This window comes from Andrena cerasifolii, chromosome 4, assembly GCF_050908995.1.
Source record: "Andrena cerasifolii isolate SP2316 chromosome 4, iyAndCera1_principal, whole genome shotgun sequence".
NCBI classification, from domain to species: Eukaryota; Metazoa; Arthropoda; class Insecta; order Hymenoptera; family Andrenidae; genus Andrena; species Andrena cerasifolii.
This window is the reverse complement of record NC_135121.1, coordinates 4,846,582-4,870,266: the sequence shown is the minus strand read 5'-3', so window position 1 is coordinate 4,870,266 and position 23,685 is coordinate 4,846,582. Positions and strand designations below refer to the sequence as shown.

The window sequence follows — 23,685 nt, the reverse complement described above, 5'->3', positions numbered from 1 at the left end:
GAACAGCAGATGTGGCAACTATGCCTCAAAAATTCGTCTGCACAGAGTATCTGGCGATGTCACCTCTGTACAAGTTCTTTTTATCGACCGCATTAGGGTCCGTTTGTTTACTGGGGATGCTTCGATCGATTCGGACCATAACAAAAATGAGACGGCAGACTTAAGGACCGCATATTTCCAATTACCTTTTCGAAAATCTGGTAATCCAGCGGCCATAGCCGTGATGAATACACCTGTTCTCGTTATTAGAGACTTAGGGCAAAAGTTTAACAAATATCGGCTGCAGAATGAAAATGCGCTTCTTAAAGATATAACTAGAATAAGATACAATAATAATATATTTAGGATAAAACACAAACTTCCATACCAAAATCTACCGATATTTAATGAAGAAAGCAGCTATGACTAAGATAAAAATACAAAATATAATTATTTGTTATTTGAAAATTCTAAAAGCAGGTTTGCCAAGATTAATTTCCTGTATAATATAGATAGACGAAATATATTTGAAATTTCAAAAATCATACTGTGATAACGAAGCTGTGAAGAAGAAGTAGGTCTAAAATAAGGGAAATTAAAGGTATAGCCTCGCTAAGAGGTAGGAACTTTATAGCATACCAAAGACTGTTAGAAATGCTGTATAGATTAACTACAGTGGTTAAGTAATACATGTTATGTAATATAATAGTGCAATGAAGTATATGAAGAAAAAAAATGTTCTCGTTAGATCACCGTAGTTAAGCGTCACGAGGCGGTGTACTGGGGAAAGATGGGTGACCGACCGGGGACGCCCCACCTTTTTCTCCCGGTGTGCTGCTGCTGCCGGGACCTGAAGGAGAGAGGAGGGAAAAATGGAATGAATAAAATAATAATGTTCGTTGGGCAATATAAACAAAATGCTTGAAACGCCATTCTGTGTAAATAACACAGGAAAAACAAAATACAAATACAAAATCTGGCAAGCAAATGTTTTTCGACGAATGCTTGGAAAACAAGCAATTCACTCTAAGCCCGCTTTTGTCCCGCCAGGCGGAAGATTTGTATTACGTAGTTGTTCAAAGTATTATTTTACTTCGCTCGTAGTCAAGAGCACCAGGAGTCCATATCAGAAGGACACATTTGGTGCTGAGGATTTTCATCTGTCGAAATTTTATGGTAGAACATAAACCATACTGTTTTTTTTTTCATTTCCTCTTTCTAGTGGGAATTTCTCCTGATAGCAAGGCCGTATTATACTGTTAGCTCATTCATAAGTTTATTAGTCAATTTTCTCTTACTGCTAACACTTTATTAATTTTTTCTTTTAGTTTTACAAGTGTAGTAGGCAACCGGCACTTAAGCAACGGCCTATAGTGTGCGAAGAGGCCCATAGGTGGCGTACATTTATGAGGAGTTCGGAAGACAGAGACCGTGCAGAGTCAGCGTAGCCGTGGTGGCAAACGCGACTGATCAGCACGCGGTCGGCTCGGGTTCGATTCCCGGCCCCGTGGGCTCTTTTTCCGACTGCTACACAAGTCCAATTAAATTTGAGAAAAAACATCTTTTCTCGTGAGTAACAAAAATTTGCCTTGAAGTAACATCTCTGTTTTATCTGGTCTGCGAGGCGTACCTGCATTACACAATACACAAACCCGTTCCCGTATCTATCGCTGTAAACGCGTCGGTGCTTGAATTTTGAAAAATCACTTTGAAACTTAAAGAAAATTAAAAAAAAGGACATTTTGAAACGATGAGGGTGCTGTACCCCCTTCAAGTTAGCCCTATGCAAAATCATAATGTGTTATATTAGAATTACAATAAATCATTTCGTAATAAATTTGGCAAATTGTTCAGTTTGTTATAATAAAGATGTTGTTCAGCTATTACAGTATATAGGTACATATATTATTTCATGAGATTACATAATGATTGAAACCATTTAAATACTCCATATGTAAATAATTTGATACGTTTTTAAGAAATCGCAGAAAATTGGTGGGGGAACAGATTTACATACTCATTATGTATGTTAAAATTGTTTCATTCAAGAGTGAAAGATTTTATTTACAATTCAGTATCATGATAACCCTGAAGGATTATTCATCCATTATTTCTAACAAAAAGTATTGTTGAATACGAATTTAATCCCGAAAAATGTGTACAGTCATGCCATTTATTTTTAGCCCAACGAACTGGAGCCATTAAAGTAATTTACGGATGCTAATGGACCACTTTATCAATGCGTATAGGGGGATAATGATCTTTGAAACGAATGCGCTGGAAAAGTATATGGCACGAATTGATGCATTAATTTTGTGGAATGATGCACGTGTATTATGGAGTGTAGTGAGTAATAAAAAGTTCAGAAGCATTGAAGTGCAAAGTAGGGAACAATAAAAGTCTGCAGTTTGATTGAACAATTGCCGTTAAGATAAACAATCATTGTACCGACATTTGACGACAATTTTGTTATTGAAATTCCCGTCATTTATTTCGTTTATAATACAAAATTTAAAACATTGAAGAAATCGATAAAATATTCATTCATGCGTAGGTACATATATCACAGGCAAGCTATATCTTTAATTGTTCACCTTTGCTATGAATAAAAGCACACATTTCAAACGCAACAAAACAGGTATTAATTGTCACGAATCTGTTTGCAGTATTGTCGATCAATATGTTGAAATATTGAAAATACATTATACGGGTAAAAGGAAGATTGTGAAAATACACATTTTGACTGGTGTCAACGTGTTTTCACAAAGAGGAACTTCTATCTGGTGCCTGGGCTTAGCGTGTTTTTACATCCATATTTATTGCAAAGCATTCAAAGTGTTGTTCAAGGGACTCTAAATGTTTGCCTTGATAACAAATCGAGCTCGTATTTCGCTTTATGCTCCACTGCTTTAATAACCCGCGCGCGAGCTGGGCATTGCCTGTCCAGTAGTGATTCGATATAAGTTACAAAATCCCTCCACGATATAAGTACCTTGTTATCCCCCACCAAGCAGTGGGTCTTTCTCGGACCCAGCCAACTGTGAATTACAGTTCTGTCTCCAAAAGTGAGACTGGCTCGGGACCAGCCGGTATCAAGTTTCGAATCGGGTAGTCTATTCGGCTTGCTTTTATTCTCTGCCGCGGCGTGTTAGAGGAACTGAGAACGACTAAGAGGACAGACGTCAGGAACAAGTCATAAATTACGGTCCCCCCTCACTTGTTCTCAGACCCTTTCAGTCGTCGCGGCAACTACAAAATAAGTACCTAGTTGTGGATGGCGGATTATCACTCATGGAATCACGAAATGTATTACTTATGGAGACATCTCTGTAGACCGAGCCGGCGGCTTCGACGCGGGGAGCCGACGATGGGCATTTAAAAATCGAAGCGGTACTCTCACTCTCGTCCGAAGGATTCCAAGAAATGGTGGGGATAGTCACCGGGCTCCTAACGCATGGTAGAAACGGGCTGATAACGAGGATTTACTGAATACCGTTGCGGCGTAACAATAATATTTTCGAAGGATGTTAACCCCTTGGCCTACAACATCGACTGAGACTCATAGTCTCTCGATCGGGCCAAGGATGGAACGCACGAGCGAGACTCGTGGCACGTCGATCGGGCAAAACGTAAACACCAAGGGTCAGGTTCGAGGTTAGTAGATACTACGACTCAACTTTTCGCCGATGTCTTTTCATCTCAGTTATTCCTGGCCGCATACACACGTATTTACTTTGTTGCAACTTGGCTAACGGGGCTAAGACTAAGATTGACAACTTCGGACGCTGAGCCTAACCCTCAAATGACTTGACGCGTGGCTCACCGCTGGTGCTGATTTGGTGCCGGCGGTCGGAATTTAAACGGTAGGCCAAGGGGTTAAGTTATAAAAAGTTCACAAATGTTGCGTAAAAGAATGAAATAGCCAATGAACCTTTATTGTCATGTAGGATATAGGTTATTTTCTCTGTCACTTCGAGGAAGGGACCACAGAATAATCACGCTTTTTGAGCCCGGTGTACGCCGCCCGATATCCCCGATAGACGCACCGGCAACCTCGGAACGCATTGCGTCGCGGCATCGTGCGCGTTTGCCGAACTTCTTTTGTTTCCTCACGCGACGGCGACAGTCGCTGCCGAACGACAATCCGACATGTACTTGCGTTGTGCAATAAACGTTTACATAGAGAATAAATAATTTTAATGTCGCGCTTCGTTTTCGAGAAAATTGACTACATTTTAGCCGAGTATGAAAATTCAGTCAGTTTTCTCGAAAACGAAGCCCGACATTAAAAAATTGTATTCTATATTTTCGTCTTAATTTGGTCTGTGGAATCACTACCCAAAAGAATTGCCACCTGTAGTCAAACATCCTGTATACATAACTTCTCTGGCAATATGAATGTCTAAAATTATAAATATCGAGTCCCTGCAAAAGAAATGTATGTTTCACAATGAAGTGCTGAACCCGAAACAGTAATTTTTTTTCAAACAAATCTACGCGTAACTTTAATTAGACCATAGAAAACGAGAATTCTCACTATCAACTTGGGAAGAAAGTGCATAAATGTAATGCTGGATATATGATTACTTTTTAATATCCCGTGACACGATGCAGAGCGTTGACACACGAAAGGTATTATACCTAGCAGTTTCTCACATCTCGGGTTATTCACTTGGAAGAACGATGCTATACCACTTCTGAGATTAAACATATTTTGCGGGTTTTATTTTAGCTGACCCTTTCCGCGTGTGCTTAACATTATAGTAATTTTTGCGGCTGAACGGAAGGAACACAAATTCAAGTGCATCCCTACAAATAGCCACGCAATAGGATTACGTATATACTTTTCTCATTGTGTATCTTATAAATAAACGAACTTGGATTTGCACTTAAACCACCATGTTTATTACTGGTATTTCATACTACAAATAACCAAGCACAGGGTCCTATGACGTTTAGACAACTTGAGATACGTAAATAGACTCTGTGCAGCACTACTTAGGGCAATCATCAGAGTCAACGCATAAACCTTGCACGTTTCGGAAGAAACCCTCTTTGCATCTGCATCCAGTTGTTTCTTCTGTACATTCCTGTAATCAACCCACAAGTACCGTGCCAATTAGTCGTACAGAGAAATGTGAATAAGTGATAACTAACGGTCGTTTCGAACACTTACGATAAGTGGACATTCGTAGATTTCGCTCGTAGCTTTTGAGCTCTCGCATGTAGGTTCGCACAGTCTTCCACACTGTGACATCGTTTCGTTCACTGGGCAACGATAAACTTCTCTCAGACCATTACGGAAGCAACCGATACAATAATGGTCGCCGCTATCTGGAATAATAATTACACGTTTGATTATCGCCAAAGGTTGATGACACGCGTGTTAAGTTTTTGGATCCAAGTTAAACCGGGCATAATACAATTGAGGACCTTGCAGCAAGAGGGATGCATCTCCATTTTCTACAGTTTTTGAGTTACGACGAGTAACACACGTAAAAAAATCTACATCGTTTGGTGCACGTTTCATGCAAATCCGATAATAGATGAGCAACTTATTGCAAATTTTTTATAAGGCTCCCAAACGTGCGTGGACTGAGGATGAGGATACTTCCACTGACAATGACGACGAGCAGGCTCAAGAATTGAAGATCGAGAATCAATTTTTCCCATCTTTGATTAATAAAGCAACAATAAATCAATAAATTGTGTTCTTTATCGTGCATAGTTATCAAAAAAGCAACCGTTTTTTGTACACTTTGGTGCGAGTGAGGGGCGGCTCCAAATTTGAAAAATTTGTCAAAAATAGAAATAAAATAAAAAACTTTTCAACTCAATAACTAGGTACTACTTATTGTGTGAAAATATATTTTATCAAAGCTATAATTTTATTGTTACGTACGCAGACCCATCATTGACTTCTTAATTCTTTCGGGTGTCCGGAATGCACGTGACCCGGCGGGGTCACCGTTTTCTGCAGTGGTGTGATGCAACCGAGTTTTCCCCGAAAACTTAATATTCAATTGAAGGCATTCATATCCCCACTACTTTCTAGCCGAGTTTCATTGTATAAAAAGGGCCACGAATCCATACTCGGGTGCTCATTTCCAGTCTAGCACGTTTAGACGAAAGAGGCTGGCGAGATCGAGTAACATTCTCCTTCGAGTATTATTTCAACCTAAACCATACAGTACGTAGAGTTGCTGATAGGTGTTGCAACTATTAAACTCTTTGAGACCCCCGCATTTCTCACTGCGTAAAAACTAAGAGGTGGACCTAGGTACCGCGACAGAAGCACTAAACAATTGTAAAAGACTGAGCTTATATGTAGAATATAATTAGTTATTTCTAACTCAGAGTTCCTTATTTGAATCATTCATCATCTGAATCTCCTCTTTGAGACCAACCCACATAGATACTCCTTTACCGCTCAAGGTGTATCACACTTTTAAGTTACGAGGCTAAACTAACATTCCTAGTGGCTCCCGGGGATACCAGACCCCGGTTCGTCCACGATATCCAACCTCCCAGTGGCTCCCGGGGATACCAGACCCCGGTTCATCCGTGAAGCTTACCTCTCCTAGTGGCTCCCGGGAATACCAGACCCCGGTTCGTCCACGACATCCAACCTCCTCACAACGGCTCCCGGGGATACCAGACCCCGGTTCGTCCGCTACTAACAAACTCTAATAAACAAATACAATCCTCGGTCTCGCACCCGCCACTCTCATTGCCCTCAGCCTCGGCTCGTAACATTATAGACAATTTTTTCTAAATTACTGGAAATTAGTAAAGATGGAGTTGCACCCCTCTTGTTACAAGATCCTTAATTATGCACAAAAATCAACCGTTACTTTGCACGTAGTGTAAAAACATGTATTGCTGCCAAAGAATAGCTGAATAGTTATGTACAAACTTACAAGCGGGGGCCACCGCGACGACGAACAGGACTGCTACGACGATATATGGAGACATGGTCGACTTTTCGATGCTGTTGCTTCGTTTCACTAGTTTCAAACTTACTTTCACTTGTAAAGTCGAAGCTTCCTTTTCCTTCAGTTTTTATACACCTCGCATTATGCAAATTTCATGCATATATCATATTATTTTTTTACTGACGTACTATTTAATGAGAAGCCTGCGAAGGACACTGTTCTTCGGTGAAATGATTAATTCTAAGCTTGTAAAGCTTATCATAATGATGGAGTACTTGGTTTGTAATATTATTGCTAACCGAGCAACACAGTTGCAAATAGGAACACAGGCGCACACACATCGTTAGGTAAACTAGCCTCTTGTTCAAGCTAAAAGCAAAATTGCGTTTTTCTTCAAGGTGGCAGATATGAAAGTGTCTGATTGATGGGACGATTATGATTATAGTCCAGCGAGGGCCAGTTAGGTGATTAAGGAGCCCGGCCTCTATGATGTTTACCAGAGCCGCGCGGAAGCGGACCTCGAAAGTCAATGATAACGTGGGCGCGCAACGGATAGGGAAAACTCTATTATTGTGCGCTGCAGGATCATACCCGCAGGCTTGAACGATTGGGATTCTTGTGGGTCCCAGTGTTCGCTGCTACTTGGGCTCCCAAGAGGGCCAGTTATTTCAAGCTATGTGTACGAGCCTGTGCTGCGCATGTAAGTAGTAGCATTACTGCTTACACTCTTACAGTACGGTATTACTGTAACTCTATCATCTTACAGTGTGATATGTAAGTACATATATTGTTACTATTGGTATGAAAAAAAAAATATAAAAAACAATTTTTTCGTCGTTTTTGAAGTGGCAGAGTAACTTATACTACTAAATAAGTGTTTTATGCGTTCTTCAATGTGTTTACATATATACAGCAAAGCAGTATAGGAATTAAAGAAACTAATAAACGCAATCAATAAAATGTTAATCATGTTTCTAACAACGTTGATGGCACAGAGGTTCAGTTGCTGAACCGCTGCGAACTTTTTGAACGTAGGTTCGAGCTCCGAACTGTCAAGGCCCCCCCTTGAGCTTATTTTTTTTTACATTTATTATATATTTTTTTCAACACTGAAAATGGGTGTTTTTTACGCCTACTAAGCGGGATCAAAATGACCAATTTCAGACGTATTCGCGTTTTCTACTTTTCCCAAGGGAGAAAGACTTTACGCGCATGCGTATTCGTAATTTTTTACTTTGCTCCCAAGGAAACTTGAGTTTGCGAGCTGAGTGAACATGGCGTTATCCTGTGGTGCCAAGAAGCAATTGGTCGACTAATCGATATCGATCATGTGTGTTTATGTTGACATTACTACTGTCCCCGCATCCCTTTTCATTAAAAGATAAAATGAGTGATAATAAGAGTGATAGTGATACGGGATACTACCACCCCCCCCCCCCCCGACATAGCAGAAGCTGCAAAAGCGATTGAGGAAAATTTGCTGCCCCCCAAAATCGAAAGAAAAGTAGACAATGTAAACAAATTTATGGAGTGGCGAGATAATCAAAAAGTGGAGTCTTTATCGCAAGCAGTGCTTTTATCGAACATGCATATTTTTTTGCGAATAGCTCAGCAGGCTATCAAACACACACCTTTCATGCAGGTGTTGAAAAAAATGATTTATGTTTAAAAAAATACCGACTGCGGGTGTGTTATGAAATAATAATTAATTAAGAAAAAACTAAAATGATAAAAACACGTCCATACTGTAGGGAAGTTAGAGTCAGAATTGATCTTCATACATGGTAATCCAATAGTTACAATTTGAAAAGGGAGGTTCATTAGAAAAAATATGTATTTTGATTGCAGTCGGGTGCCAAATTTACAATAAATGTGTTTTGCCTGTTTCGTATTTTTATTCTATGCTCTAAATATACTACCTATCAAAGTAGCAGGGTCATTTACGTATTGAATCAGGTATACTAATCAGGCAAAAAATGATATTCCGATCCTATATAAATGTACCACTCCATAAACGATGCGGACGGCAAAGAAATAACAATAACTCATAATATCTTAATTTATTACAGAAAAATGCAACGAGCCTTTCTTCAGGAACTTTCAATGTTTATTTAAAAATAGAAATTGCCACTTGATCTCGCTTGATACATAACTATTTCGTTAGGAGAAGTGATCAAATATATAGGTCTTGTGTTCTCCTTTATCACGGCTGTAAAAAGTGAAATACAGCAACAAAACCAGAATATATATTCATTTGGAGCATATCAGATGGCTACCAACACTAAAATAAACTGATTACAGTTCGGTACTGTGGCGGTAAGCGCCCCCGCGCGGACGGCGAGCGAAGCGACGCGGCGATCTGCGCGTTAGCAACAGTGAAAGAAGCGCGGCGATCGGCAGACGACGCATGCTCGGCAGTCACGCGAGAATATCGGGCCTGAGCGCACGTGGTGATAAAAAACCCCCCAAAAAAACCTAACAGAGTGTATGTTCTTTGATACCCACAATACTAAATCAGAAAGTTATTTTTAAATCTGGTCACATTATAAAATTATTATAGGTATTGGTGAAAAATCATGCTATGATAATCATAAACGAACTGCAATACATAGATGTTTAAAATTAAGAAAAAAAAATTGTTCACTTTTGACCAGGGTTTCGTCGAAACCTGCCACATATGCAGCGTACGTTTTCGACTAGCGGTCACGCTGCCGGTAGGCGTTGCTTTTGTATTCTCGGCTACCGCCGTTAACACCTGGTCGCCTCATTACGTTTCGAACGCGTTCGGTAATTATCGTAACTGCGCACGCTTTCGGCTACTGTCGTCGGTTAGCAGCGCCACAAAGTTAATACAATGAGTTAATTAAAATACTAACTTCATTATGTACTCCAATTCTTGCCAATTGGGAAGCTGAAAAAATTGGTTGCCACCCGCGGCGCCACCAGCACACGTGCCACTTGTCATCAGTGTTTTAAATAAATAAATGGAATGTAAGAATATGATAAAAAGATTTGTTTCTCCGAATAGTTAAGGATATTTATCATTGTTAATGTCAGGATATTTGAATTAGAATTTATGTCTTTATATGCATCTACATACGTGTGGAGTGATCAAGTAGTTAGGTTAGGGCATATCATCTTCAATAGTAAGTAAGGAAGAAGGTGCATTGGTTGAAAAATTGTTATTATTATCGTAAAAGACAAATCTGAAATTGCCACAAACCATGTAAAGTTACCATGAAAAAAATTGAAACGGATGGATCATAATAGTTAAATGTCCATAGTTTTCACCTTTTGTTGTCATTTTAATTTTAAAATCAACAGTCAGCAAATAACGAAAAAAAAATATAAATAAACCCAACTTGTAATATTATAACGACATTTTAGTTTGGTACATGCGCTAGTGGCGCCCTCTGCGCTGAGTTTTGCGTCAGCTTCCCCATTACAGGTAAACTAACAAACACTTCATGTGATTGGTGATAAGTATGTATACAATTCTTACGGGCCAATTGATTTAACTTTCTCTTGTGTCATTCACGATATATGAGGAAAGACCATACGGATAAAAATTGAAAAAGAACGAAGTGCCTCAGAAAATCTATTATATTAACATAATTTAGGGTAAATAACGTGACTACGTTTATCCCATAATTGCGGAACAATCCGGAACATGCAATATCCTGATGCAAAAAGACATGGAAAAGTCCTTGACCGTTTTGGGATCCGAGGCTTCGTACTCCAGATATTAACAATTGAATATTAGCGGTTCAAATTCCGCGACGCGCAGTTTAAAGCCGGAACAGCTGAGCGCGGAGCACTGACCGCTTGCACGCATGCGCAGGAGGTACATGAAGATACAGACCTAACCCATAGACACAATACAGCCAACCGTGCTGATTCAAACCGTGAAAATGGGTTAGCGCGGTCGTCTCTACTGTGTGTATGTGGGTTAGGTCTGTATTTACGCGCAGGCATGGTCTGGAATTCCTAAATAAATCCCACTCGTAGTGGAGGGGGAACACGTACAGGAATGGCGTTAATGTGTCCGTGAAAACGTCGTGTCGACGCAGTTTGGCCGTGGTTGGTTTCACTTGGCGTTGGTTGGCTTGATGTCACGACATTTTCACGCACACAATAACGCCACTCCTGTAGGTGTTCCCCCTCCACTACGAGTGGGATTTATTTAGGAATTCCAGACCATCCGTGTCTCTGCGTGCCTCCTCTGTGTGTATGTGCGAGTTCCGGCTTTGAAACTGCGAGCCCCGGAACTTGGACCGCTTATATTTAACTGTTAATATCTGGAGAACGAAACCTCGAATGCCACAACGGTAAAGAACTTTTCGATGTCTTTTTGCATCAGGATATTGCATGTTTCGAATCGTCCCTCAACTTTGGGACACCCTGTAAAAATTACACGGTATCGAAGGGAACATATGATACTGAAACGATTTTTTTTTAAATAACCTATTTGTTTATGAGATTTTAAGGTAACCTTTCTGTATTAAAATTTAAAACAGCAGCGAATTTTGTATAAGAAAGTATTTAAGCTTTGAGCTAAATCTAATCATTACCGAGGTATTTGCAAAACCGATGTTCGTAGTCTTTCTACCACGGTGTAATAGACAGGTGTTCCGACTCAGTACTTTTACCCCAGCGATTTTGTGTGCAGATTTCTGTGTGGTTCCTCTGGCCGTCGCGAGAGGCGTCGTGATAAGAAATCCATGTATGCATTTATGTGATTGTATTAATAGAGCTTTTAGTCGCATTTTACGCAAAAAGTCAGCCTATTCTCCTTGAGCGCCAATCTAGCGGCCGTCAGAAGAACTAAGACGAAAAAGTCACACATTCCGAACAGGAGTCAGGACACCTGTCTATTACACTGTGCTAACTACTTATCTTACTTATTGTTAGGTATAATAGGTGCTCAAAGTGATACCCGTTGGATTCCATACAGCTGTTCTTGCTACTAGGTTAACAATAAGTAAAGCTTAATACTTTCTTATACAAAGTTTAATATCCTGATCACCACCTGTCTCCAGTCTGACATCAGATCGGTAGCAGGTTCTGGCTCTGGCATGAGAGCGCAGAGTCTGACGTCAGAACCGTAGCAGACGGCAGGATCTGCTGCGGATCTGCTGCCGATCTGACATCAGGCACTGACATCAGGCTCTACACTTCAGAACGCACCCATCTGCGGACCCAAACGACTACGGTTCTGATGTCAGATTCTGCTGCCCAGATCTGGCTATCAGGGTACCTTCTTATACAAAGTTTAATACTTTCTTATACAAAGCTTAATACTTTATTATACAAAGCTTAATACTGTCTTATGAAAATCCACTGCTCTTTTAAATTTCATAGTTTAGAAGTTATTCAGGGTGAACACGTTATGTGAGTCACCCTGTTCCTACTATATTAACCCATTCTTTTCTCGACCCGGCTTAACGATCTTGCATCATACATCCTAAAATAACCCCCGTACATAACGGATTATCTAACAAGAAGAGTTTCTTTTACATTTATTATATTAACTTTTCTTCCGGCCGACCATATAACGCATTCACAATCATCCAGTGACTGATTTCTATATTTCCATGCAGAACCCAAACGTTCTTTAACGTTTTTCTTTGATAACTTGAGTTTTCTCTTCCTTTCGACTAATTTAAAACTCGCGCTGCCCGTTTACTACAACGTAAATCACCTACATCTTTTCCATAATTTAACTAGCATTGTTGCTCACTTTGCTTCTTCCGTTATAAGGTAGCACGACGCTCTCATCTCGCTTTGATTTGCCAGTGTCCTCTGTCGTTCTGCAGAAGCCAGAAGCCGTAGTAATATAGTCACAATATTTACTTTTTACACATAACAGGGGACCCTATGGCTGTTCCCCTGGGGATTCTAATGAAATTTCGAGGACACGTATAAACTTATGGATTCAGTATTCTATAGTAAAATAATTTGTTTCTGCTATTAGGGCCGTTTTAATACTGGTCATTAGTGCAGTTAACCAGAATATTAATTTCAGTCCTTTATCACTTTATCAGTAATACCTGTATTCTATGTTTCTTTTGTCGCTTCGTATATATTCGCTTTTATCCAATACAATTTTTTGTATACTCCTTCAAAATGTGTCCATACATTTCTATCATTAATATTAATTCTTTGTAAAATATGCGCATTGGGGTGTAATGTTTTAATGAATGCCATCATCCCACCTGTAGGGCCTATGCGTACGGCGACTTCTTGCAGCGATAGAGTCGCGCGTTTCGGCAAGTGAAACAATTGCCAGCGATTGTATCGATGCAAACGCGCGACTAAGCGTTCACTCAGTGTTCGGCAGAGTTCGGAGGGATTCGGCTGCACCGGTGGAGGAGGAAACACCTACAGAAGCGGTGGTAATGCGTGCGTGAGTGACGCAGGCGCAGTTCATGCAAACACATTACCACCGTTCCTGTAGGTGTTTCTCCCTCCATCGCTGCAGCTCCATCGTTCCGAACACTGCGTCACATTTGTATCGCTGTTGCATCGCGACTGTGCTATGCAAGTGTGGAAAGATAAACGGGCAGTGACTGCATCGCGCTAGCATCGCGGCCTCTTTGCGAGTGTATCGCGACTGTATCGCTGTAAAAAGTCGCCGTGTGCATAGGCCCTTACATTTACGCCTCCATCAAAACTTCCGGGAAGCCAGGCGTAACACCCACTGTTAGTTGAGATACCACAAACATTTCCCGCGCATTATAAGTGGAAATCCCTTCTTTTAAGAAGAAAATTGTTTTGTTCCGAACGCATTTTGTAACAAATTTCGTAGTTTCGAATTTTTTAATCTTAATATGTACGTATGTTCTCTATAATGGTTTGCTGAAAATTATTAGGTACTAATGCGATTCGACGTCAGTTCTGGACGAAGAATATCAACATATGTACTTGATATTGTAATGCGGTTGTTTGAAGCAAAGCACATTTACTAAAGTTACAAAAAATTATTACATATTTCAGTATTTCTCAAATCCTATGTTAATATATAAATAAATTATCATTTTCTAAAGAAGGTACTTGTATTAATTCATTTTTGTGTTCCTCGCTGTAAATCTGCCACATCAATATACCCGGATGTACCAGTCGTAAGCCACCAAAGAATTTCGTGTGAAAAGGCGAACTGCACAGAACATAATGTGCACGGATCAGCGGATAGAACGTAACTGATACTGACACGACGGGTCAATAGATGGAACGTAACTGACAGGTTGATGGGTGGAAGTTAACTTGTGTACTGATCGGAGAGCGGAGCGTACATATTATCTATTCACGCCAAATATGAAGTGCCTGATCGGTGTTCGAATATCGGTTTCGAAACGATTTGAAGTTATTCAATATTGTGAAAATTCGAATCGCAACGAACCTCATTTCGGAATCTCCTTCAAATTTTCATGAATCTGGAATTTCAACAGTATTGAATTCTTTGGCCCACAAGGCCCAAAAATCCTGAAATTTTAACAGAGCACCTTGCTCCGGTTATTTTGTAGGGTAGATAGATGTAAATAATAAATAAAATAAATGAGTAAATCTAAGTAAGCGTAAAGAAAAAAACAAACATTTATTCTCAAATGGTAATTATTTACAACACAACAGATAAAAATAGTAAAGTAAACTAGCGCACACATATATACACTGCTGGCCAAAGTTAAAGCATCACTATAATTTCCCGAAAATTTTGGTTATTTTCAGATGTCTATATCTCCGCGATTAATGGTTCCAAAAATTATTTAAAAAAAGCATATTAACGCTTGAAGGCTCTAGTTTTTGAATCAAGCTAACGAAACTAACTCGTGAAATCTGGCATCTGGAGGATATTGTTCTGTTCCCAATGCTCCTATAAATGGATAGTTTTACTCACTAAATGTTTTTTTTTTATAGTCTTAAAAGGTGCTAGCATAAAACTACAAACGTGCAAAATAATACGCGCAACTCTTGTTTCTTTTTTCAATTCCCCAAATATTAAGTTTCCTTCAGTTGTCACACTAGGAAGACCCCTTCCTTACTACAATGCACACGCAAAGAGAGGAACGCCTGATTTTCAAATATGTTTGAACTAGTCGCCGCATTTAAAACCATTCCAGGCTCATATTAATTTTTATACTTTTTCATGGAACGCTTATTCACTTTTCGTGGAACGCCAGTGCTTGGCGGAACACAGTTTGGGAAACGCTGCGCTGGAGCAGAGGTGGGCAGAACTTTTATTTCAACAAAAAGTTCGAGTAACGAATAAAAGTTAAAAAAAAATTATTCGTCATGTGTCGAATAAAGTTAGCGAGGGGGGTATTTCCCAGGGAATATGGTTTATCAGCTTGTTAATTAGGGGTGCGGACGAACCTGATGCGAAATCGGAGAGTAGCGGGAAATGTTAGTTATGCCTATTAACTCTAAATTAAAGTTTGATACAACTCGAACAGTAAGAAGAGTATCCACTTGTTACGTATCCTCGTATCGTATCGCCGTTATGTGTCATTCAGTGATACGATACGGTGCAACGGCGTGTGATTTTTCCCCGTATCATCACTGTATGCTGTAGCGAATCATGGGATCTAATTTTGAGACGCGACGGTGCAACGCTATTCGTCCACACTGATACGCAACAGCGATACGATACGAGGATACGTAACAAGTGGATACCCTCCTGTAAAGTTATCAGTGAATACGTCCAACCATCTTTAATTGGTTTCAATGATTTACTCGATTTTAGCAATGAATAACTATTCCGTATATTGAAAAGTCAGTCTTTTGAATAAAACAGTGTTTAGTGTTGCGATAAATAACTAAAGGGTTAAGTTACTAATATTACAGGGTGTTGACACACTGGCGCGCCAGTGGAGAAAGTTTGTGATTTTATGACCAAAACCTCAAAAATGAAGTTCTTTAATTCGACGAAATTAATGCAAATGTCAATTGAAGAACTATATTCATTTTCGTGGTCAAAACCTGGAAACTTATTTTTAATATATAAAATTCGGCACTTTTACGTTCTGATAGGGTAGACCGGGGGCGATAGTAACATGGGGACGATTGTAACACGTTAAATATCTCAAAACATATGATAGATATTAACACAAATTTTGGATATATGATGAAGAAAGACATTTCGAATACACGCATCCATATTCTAGCAGTTTAGATATAAAATAGACATGCATAGTGAGGAAAATAACTTTTCGTTACCCTAAAGCAGCGAAGGCCAGCTCGAGCCATTTGGGAGCCCGGCTTCCATGATGTTTACCAGAGCTGCGCGGAAGGGGAGCTCGAAAGCCAATGGTAACGTGGGCGCGCCACGGATAGGGAAAACTGCAGTAATGTGCGGTGCAGCCTCATACCCGTACGATAGGCTTGAATGACTGGGAATCTTGGGGACCCCAGTGATCGCTGCCACTGGGGCTCCTAAGAGGACCAGTTACTTCAGCCTAGGAGTACGAGTCTGCACCGCACGTTACTACAGTCCTATTCAGATATATTGTCCAGTGAATTCGGTTTCACAAGCAGCGCGCGAGGAGAAATCAGCCACCACCACCTGACGATTGTGGATTGGCAGTTGAAGTTGCTGGGTCCCCGAAGATTATGGTGTGGTAACAGGAACGCTGCTCGGCTCCGCCTGAACGAAACCGTGTGGCTGTTTATTCTTAGCGTAGTAGTTGTGTGCGTTAGGAAGCTAAGCGTAAACCAATACGAGATGAAGCTATCGAGAAAGAATCAATCTTTTGACCAATAAAGCTCCTGAATTTTTTCGGAGCTAACGCACACCTATTCTGATGTATGTATTTCTACGTTAAGAACTCGGTTTGGCCTACACGTCAGGAGCTCGGCGCTATCCCCACCACTTCTGTCTCGCTCTTGTTCTGCGAAGGCGAGAGCGAGATGGAACGAGAGCAAGAAAGAAACGAGGAAGTGGTGGGGATGTTTCGCTGCGTGTTACGTATAGTGACTCTACGGGCTATAGTGACTTAGGTGTGAGGTACCCAGCGGGGCCTTAACCGATACCCTGCTGGGTACAGGCCGCGAAACGTGCCCCCCCCCCCTACTATCTCGTGCAGGACTGTGTTTAGGAAAGACCAGGGCTAAACCTGGGCCCAAAAGGGTAAAATAAGTTATTAATATAAAATAATTTATATTGCTACTGTTCTAATGCAGTACATATACCTTACTGAAATGAATTTGTATTTAATACGTGCTCATAATGAGACAATTTTGAATAGTCAGTAGCAAAGCTTAATTGGTGTCTTTTAACAATGATAAACAGTATCTTCAATTTCTGTTTTATTGTATTAAAATCGAAGTTGTAACACTTATCTATAGGACCCCGGTTTTGTCCTGATCCTCCCTAAACACATTCCTGCAAGAGGTAGTAGGGGGCTACGTTTAGCGGCCCATACCCAGCAGGAGCCTAAACCCCGCTGAGTGACGTCACACCTACTATCTCAGTATAGAGATAGATCAGAGTCACTATAGCTCGTAGTGGCACTATACCTCACGGGCACCGAATCCCCACTGAGCGACGAGCAGGCCTAGCCCGAGAGAGAGTGAGAACGTTGAGAAAAGGAGCACCGAGGCAGGCAAGCGGTGTGGTGGGAGAATACCCCTCGCGAAACTCACCGGCCATTATATCTGAAAACGACTTTACTTGCACTCTTACAGTTTTCCCTAGCCGTGGCGCGCCCACGTTATTATTGTCTTTCGAGCTCCCCTTCCGCGCGGCTATGGTAAACATCAGGAAGCCCGGGCTCCCAAATGGCTCGAACTGGCCTTCGCTGGATAGAGGCCTAGCGCGCGCGGAGTTGAAACACTCGACGAATACAAAAATTACATTTACTCGTCGATTAAAAAAATTAACTTTATTCGTCAAATAATCTAAAGTTAAAGTAACTTTTATTTGATCCGTTATTTAAATAATTTTTTTATTTAGGTAATGCCCAAATTTGCGCCAGAGTATCACCAGCACATTTACATTTACTTGTCTTTCTAATATACAGCAATATATTTGGTTATATACTACATAATTATATCGTTCATGTCAATGCACTGCCCGGTTGAGCTCGCATGTTCGGTACCGGACGCGAGTTTGTAAGCGGGGTGAGATAGCGAATTTTTTAACGGTTGATTGGGTTTCACAGCCGAATCGTTCGACGTGGAAAACCGATTCTAGAGTGGGCGAGACAGAATAATGCTCACCGGGTGCCCGAGAACCGAGAGCAATAAAGCTTGGCGCTCAGAATAAGTCTAGCTCTACTAAAATTTTCAAGGGTTTTATTTGCCATTACATCTACATGAAACTGATACCAATGAGTTCTTGAAACAATGAAATTTGGATACATAACTTGAGAACTTCAGTAGTTCATTTGTCATTTCGAGCAACAAATGGTGCGATAAGTTTCTAGTCTGTCTGAATAAAAAATGTGGCAGAGGCGGGGGGAGGAGGGTTTGATCAAGGAGCCCTAAACTGAACAGTATTGTCTTATTATAGTTGAAACATAAATTTCAAAAACGCGTTCCCGAATAATCGCAGAGACCATCATACAGGGGTAACCGTTGCGTTTTAACGTATCTTTTATCAGACGTAAATTATCCGGTCGAAATTCAGGATCAGAAAGTAAGATGGCACGATCTATTAATACCTTTACCAATCCTACTTTATGTTGTATGGGATGGGCAGAAAAGAAGTTAATATATCTACCAGACCAACTAGGTTTATGGTACCAATCGGTGTTGAATCTATTATTTCATCTAATAACTATTGTGTCAAGAAAGCTTAGACGACAATCCCTTTCAATCTCAAAAGTGAATTGGAGTCTTTCATGAAAACTGTTGAAAGTATCCAACAATGTTTGCAGATCCTCTGGTCTAAGACAAGCAATAATATCGTCCACATATCGTTTGTAAAATGTAAATTGAAATGGTACCTTTGAGAGAGACACTTTTTAAAAAATAAATTTTAACTTTCCTTGAAAATGGTCAGAATTATTGACCGAAACGTTGGAAACTGTTAAAAAAATGTTTCAAAATTGCAATTAGTTTTTGTTTAAATATTCAAAGGACCGAACTAGTGCGCCGAAACAACACTCTTTTAATTGAAACACGGGTTATGTTCAGTATTACTTTTTAATTAAATATCATTACATTTTTAACATAAGGGTATTATGCGTACATTTTACGGCTTCGCTAGAGTTTTCTGAAATTATGTTTTAAGTGTCATAACGATCCGTTCACATTTACTAAAGTTATCGCAATTTATGTTTAAAGAAATAATAATTTTGGACGATGAAACATTTTTTGTTTATAATTTTTAGTTGGAATAGTAATGATTGGATAAACAAACTGTAAATAGAAAAAATATGTGTCGTGACGAGCTTTACAACACTATATTTTTTAAAATTCAGTTTAACAAAAGTTAATTTTACAATCTTTCTTAGCGTTTGTACAATAATTTTTCCCATTTTCGAGCGCTAGTCCCCTCATTGCATTCGACCATGGCCGTCTGTAGTACAGGCCGGAACATAGTGAATTTGGCAACGCTGTCATCACTCCTATTTGAATTTTTTTGTTCGAAATGCGGTGTTGCAACATCGCAGTGTCCGGCCTGTACTACAGACGGCCATGATTCGACCCTTCAATTGCTCCATGTTCATTGTTCGTTCGCCACGTTATTTTCTATGTGGAGGCGATTCAACGTAATCGTTCTGCGACTCCAAGTCACGTTTCGCGTAGGGCGCGGAATCCTCGAATCAATCGCGTTGAAGGCAATGTGACTGCTTCGCTCTGATCACGTTACCGAATCAGTAGATGCATAATTTGGTAAGTAACAGTTAGATCCGATCTTCTCTCAGGACAGAAACTGTGGATGAGAGCCACTGTGTCGAACAGTCTGCTGTGAATCCTCAAACAGTCGATTTGTGTCTTCGGTCAGTTCGTTTGTCTGCGACTCAACCCTCCCGGTGACACGCTCGGCTTAGCAGAGACTGCGAAGTCTATCTCCATCCAAGATTACCGCGACGTAAATGGCAGCACGCGGGGAGTTTCTTCGGACTGCTTCCGGACCACTGTGCCAGCAGCTTTGGAAGGGAATTTTGGTTCTATTTTAGCACCGATTTAAAAAAAATTTATTCTTTTTAACGCACCTTTGAAGTCGTTTTTTTACTTTTTTTTTTAAGTATATTATTTTTTAATTTTTAGTTACCTATGTTTGAAGTCGGTTAAGAAGCATTTATCATGGAGCCAGTTGGGGAACATACTCCATATGACAATGAAAGAAACATCCAAATCGGCCCACGCGTTACAAAGTTATGCGCGAACATACGTACATAGTGATATATACGTGACGAATGGAGAACCTCCTCCTTTTGAAGTCGGTTAAAAATTATAAATATCGAGTCCATGCAAAAGAAATGTTTGTTTCGCAATGAAGTGCTGAATTCAAAACAGTAGATTTTTTCAAACAAATGTACACCTCACTTTAATTAGACCATAGAAAACGAGTATTCTCACTATTAACTTGGGAAAGAAGTGCATAAATGTAATGCTGGATATATGATTACTTTTTAACATCCTGTGCCACGATGCAGAGCGTTGACACGCGAAAGGTATTATATCCAGCAGTTTCTCACACCTCGAGTTATTCTCTTGGAAGAACGATGCTATACCACTTCTCAGATTAAACCTATTTTGAGGGTTTTATTTTAGCTGACCCTCTCGCGTGTGCTTAACATTATAGTAATTTGTGCAGCTGAACCGAAGGAACACAAATTCAAGTGCATCCCTCCAAATAGCCACGCAACAGGATTAAGTATATACTTTTCTCCTTCTGTATCTTATAAATAAACAAACTTGGATCTGCACCTAAACCATCATGTTTATTACTGGTATTTTACACTACAACTAACCAGCATAGGATCCTATGAGGTTTGGATAACTCAGAATTCGTAGGTAGACTTTATTGGGGCACTACTCTGGGCAATCATCAGAGTCGACGCACATACCCTGCTCGTTTCGGACGAAATCCTCTTCGCATCTGCATCCCATTGTTTCTTGTGTACATTCCTATAATCGACCCACGAGTATGGAACCAATTAGTCTTGCAAAGAAATCTGAGTAGGTGATAATTGACGATCGTTTCGAACACTTACGATAGGTGGGCACCTTTCAATAATACTCCATAAGGGTGTTACGCTTGTAGCTTTTGTGCTCTCGCATGTAGGTTCGCACAGTCTTCCACAGAGTGACATCGTTTCGTTCACTGGGCATGGATCGGTTGCATCCCTCCAACTGATACAAACTCTGCGATGACGGCTGACTTGAATCATAATTACGGGTTTGATTGTTACCAAAGGTTGATGATGCACGTGTTAAGTTTTTGGAACCAAGTTGGACCGTGCATAATACAATTGAGGACCTTTCAGCAAGAGAGATGCAGCTCCATTTTTGACAGTTTTTGAGTTATGACTTGTAGTATACGTAAAAAATTCTACATCGTTTGGTGCGCGTTCCATGCAAATCCGATAAGAGGTGAGCGCCTTATTGCAAATTACAGTTTTGTGCAATACGAATGCGCAATAAGGCGGAGCGATACTATATAGACGAAAATTTAAATTTGAATTTTCAGTTGGCCTGGGTGCGGGATAGTTGTCTTTTGATTAACCAAACACAAATGTAAAATTTGTTGGAAAAATATTCATCTCTGTAGGTTCCTTTTTCTCCTACAAATGATTATATGATTATATGATTATATGATTATATGATTATATGATTATATGATTATATGATTATATGATTATATGATTATATGATTATATGATTATATGATTATATGATTATATGATTATATGATTATATGATTATATGATTATATGATTATATGATTATATGATTATATGATTATATGATTATATGATTATATGATTATATGATTATATGATTATATGATTATATGATTATATGATTATATGATTATATGATTATATGATTATATGATTATATGATTATATGATTATATGATTATATGATTATATGATTATATGATTATATGATTATATGATTATATGATTATATGATTATATGATTATATGATTATATGATTATATGATTATATGATTATATGATTATATGATTATATGATTATATGAGTATATGATTACATGATTATATGATTATATGATTATATGATTATATGATTATATGATTATATGATTATATGATTATATGATTATATGATTATATGATTATATGATTATATGATTATATGATTATATGAGTATATGATTATACGATTATATGATTATATGATTATATGATTATATGATTATATTATTATATGATTAATCTCTAATTCTAATTTTGTTATCAGTTGTGTTTGGTTAATCAAAAGCAACTATTCCGCACCCGGGCCAACTGAAAATTCAAATTTAAATTTTCGCCTATATAGTATGATTATATAATCATTTTTAGGAGGAAAAGAAACCTGCAGACATGAATATTTTTCCAAAATTTTTTTACACTTGTGTTTGGATAATCAAAACACAACTATCCCGCACCCCGGCCAACTAAAAATTCAAATTTAAATTTTCCGCTCCGCCCTAATGCGCAACTATGTCCCACCTTATAAATAGCCTTATAAAAAAGCTCTCAAATGTGTGTTGACTGACAATGAGAATGAGGATATTTCCACAGACAATGATGACGAGCAGGCCCAAGAATTGAAGATCGAAAATCAATTTTTTTCATATTTGATTAATAAAGCAATATAAACTGTGTTCTTTATTATGCATAGTTATCAAGAAGCAACCGTTTTTTGTACACTTTGGTGCAAGTGAGTCTCCAGATTTGAAAAATTCGCCCATAATAGAAATAAAAACTTATCAACTCAATAACTATTACTTACTGTGTGAAAAGGTATATTTTTCGATTAGCGCTCTCTTTTTAATGTTAAGTCAAAGCAATAATTGTATAAACAATTTTTTCTAATTTACACGAAATTAGTAAAGATGGAGTTGCACCCCTCTTGTTGCAAGATCCTTAATAATGCATAAAAATCAAGTGTTACTTTGCACGTAGTGTAAAAACATGTATTTCTGCCAAACAATAGCTGAATAGTTATGTACAAACTTACAAGCGGGGGCCACCGCGACGACGAACAGGACTGCTACGACTATATATCGAGGCATGATCGACTTTTCGATGCCGTTGCTCCGTTTCAGTAGTTTCAAACTTACTTTCACTTGTAGTGTCGAAGCTTCCTTTTCCCTCGGTCTTTATACTTCTCGCATCGTGCAAATTTCATGTATACATCATATTATTTTCTTTATTGACGTGCCATTTAATCAGAGGCCTGCGAAGGACACTGTTCTTCGGTGAAATGGTTAACTCCAAGGTTGGAAAGCTTATCATAATAATGGAGTACTTCGTTTTTAATATTATTGCTAACCGAGCAACACAGTTGCAAATAGGAACACACACGCGCGCGCACACCGCTAGGTAAACTATTCTCTTGTTCAAGCTGAAATTACAATTGCGTTTTTTTTTCAAGGTAGCAAATATGAAAATGTCCAGTTGATAGCGGGTTTATGGTTATAGCCCAGCGAGGGCCAGTTAGGTGATTAAAGAGCCCGACCTCCATGATGTTTACAGTACCGCGCCGAGGGGGACCTCGAAAGCCAATGTCAACGTGGGCGCGCAACGGATAACGAGAATGTCCCAATTTCTGCTCATGTCCCCATTTCTGATCATTTCGTATTTTTCT

General features: G+C 39.3%; 2 protein-coding genes across 2 annotated transcripts; both read right to left on the bottom strand.

Moving 5' to 3' along the window:
- Positions 1–4,861: 4,861 nt before the first annotated feature.
- On the bottom strand, positions 4,862–7,035 carry LOC143368008 (chymotrypsin inhibitor-like). Its single transcript, XM_076810303.1, has 3 exons — positions 6,900–7,035; positions 5,156–5,313; positions 4,862–5,069 (listed from the first exon to the last, which is right to left on the bottom strand). The coding sequence occupies exons 1-3, from the start codon at positions 6,952–6,954 to the stop codon at positions 4,974–4,976; spliced, it is 309 nt and encodes a 102-aa protein (XP_076666418.1). The 5' UTR covers positions 6,955–7,035; the 3' UTR covers positions 4,862–4,973.
- A 12,502-nt stretch (positions 7,036–19,537) lies between these two features.
- LOC143367777 (chymotrypsin inhibitor-like) lies at positions 19,538–23,327 on the bottom strand. Its single transcript, XM_076809922.1, has 3 exons — positions 23,056–23,327; positions 21,077–21,243; positions 19,538–20,990 (listed from the first exon to the last, which is right to left on the bottom strand). The coding sequence occupies exons 1-3, from the start codon at positions 23,108–23,110 to the stop codon at positions 20,895–20,897; spliced, it is 318 nt and encodes a 105-aa protein (XP_076666037.1). The 5' UTR covers positions 23,111–23,327; the 3' UTR covers positions 19,538–20,894.
- Between the last annotated feature and the right edge of the window lie 358 nt (positions 23,328–23,685).

What these genes read in the sequence shown, in the direction of transcription:
- LOC143368008 (XM_076810303.1), bottom strand. Translation starts at nt 6,954, where the DNA reads ATGTCTCCATATATCGTCGTAGCAGTCCTGTTCGTCGTCGCGGTGGCC. An exon ending in CGTCGCGGTGGCCCCCGCTT is followed by an intron (nt 5,314 to 6,899) that starts GTAAGTTTGTAC and finishes TTATTATTCCAG; the next exon opens with ATAGCGGCGACCATTATTGT. An exon ending in TCTACGAATGTCCACTTATC is followed by an intron (nt 5,070 to 5,155) that starts GTAAGTGTTCGA and finishes GGTTGATTACAG; the next exon opens with GAATGTACAGAAGAAACAAC.
- LOC143367777 (XM_076809922.1), bottom strand. Translation starts at nt 23,110, where the DNA reads ATGCCTCGATATATAGTCGTAGCAGTCCTGTTCGTCGTCGCGGTGGCC. An exon ending in CGTCGCGGTGGCCCCCGCTT is followed by an intron (nt 21,244 to 23,055) that starts GTAAGTTTGTAC and finishes TTATGATTCAAG; the next exon opens with TCAGCCGTCATCGCAGAGTT. An exon ending in TTGAAAGGTGCCCACCTATC is followed by an intron (nt 20,991 to 21,076) that starts GTAAGTGTTCGA and finishes GGTCGATTATAG; the next exon opens with GAATGTACACAAGAAACAAT.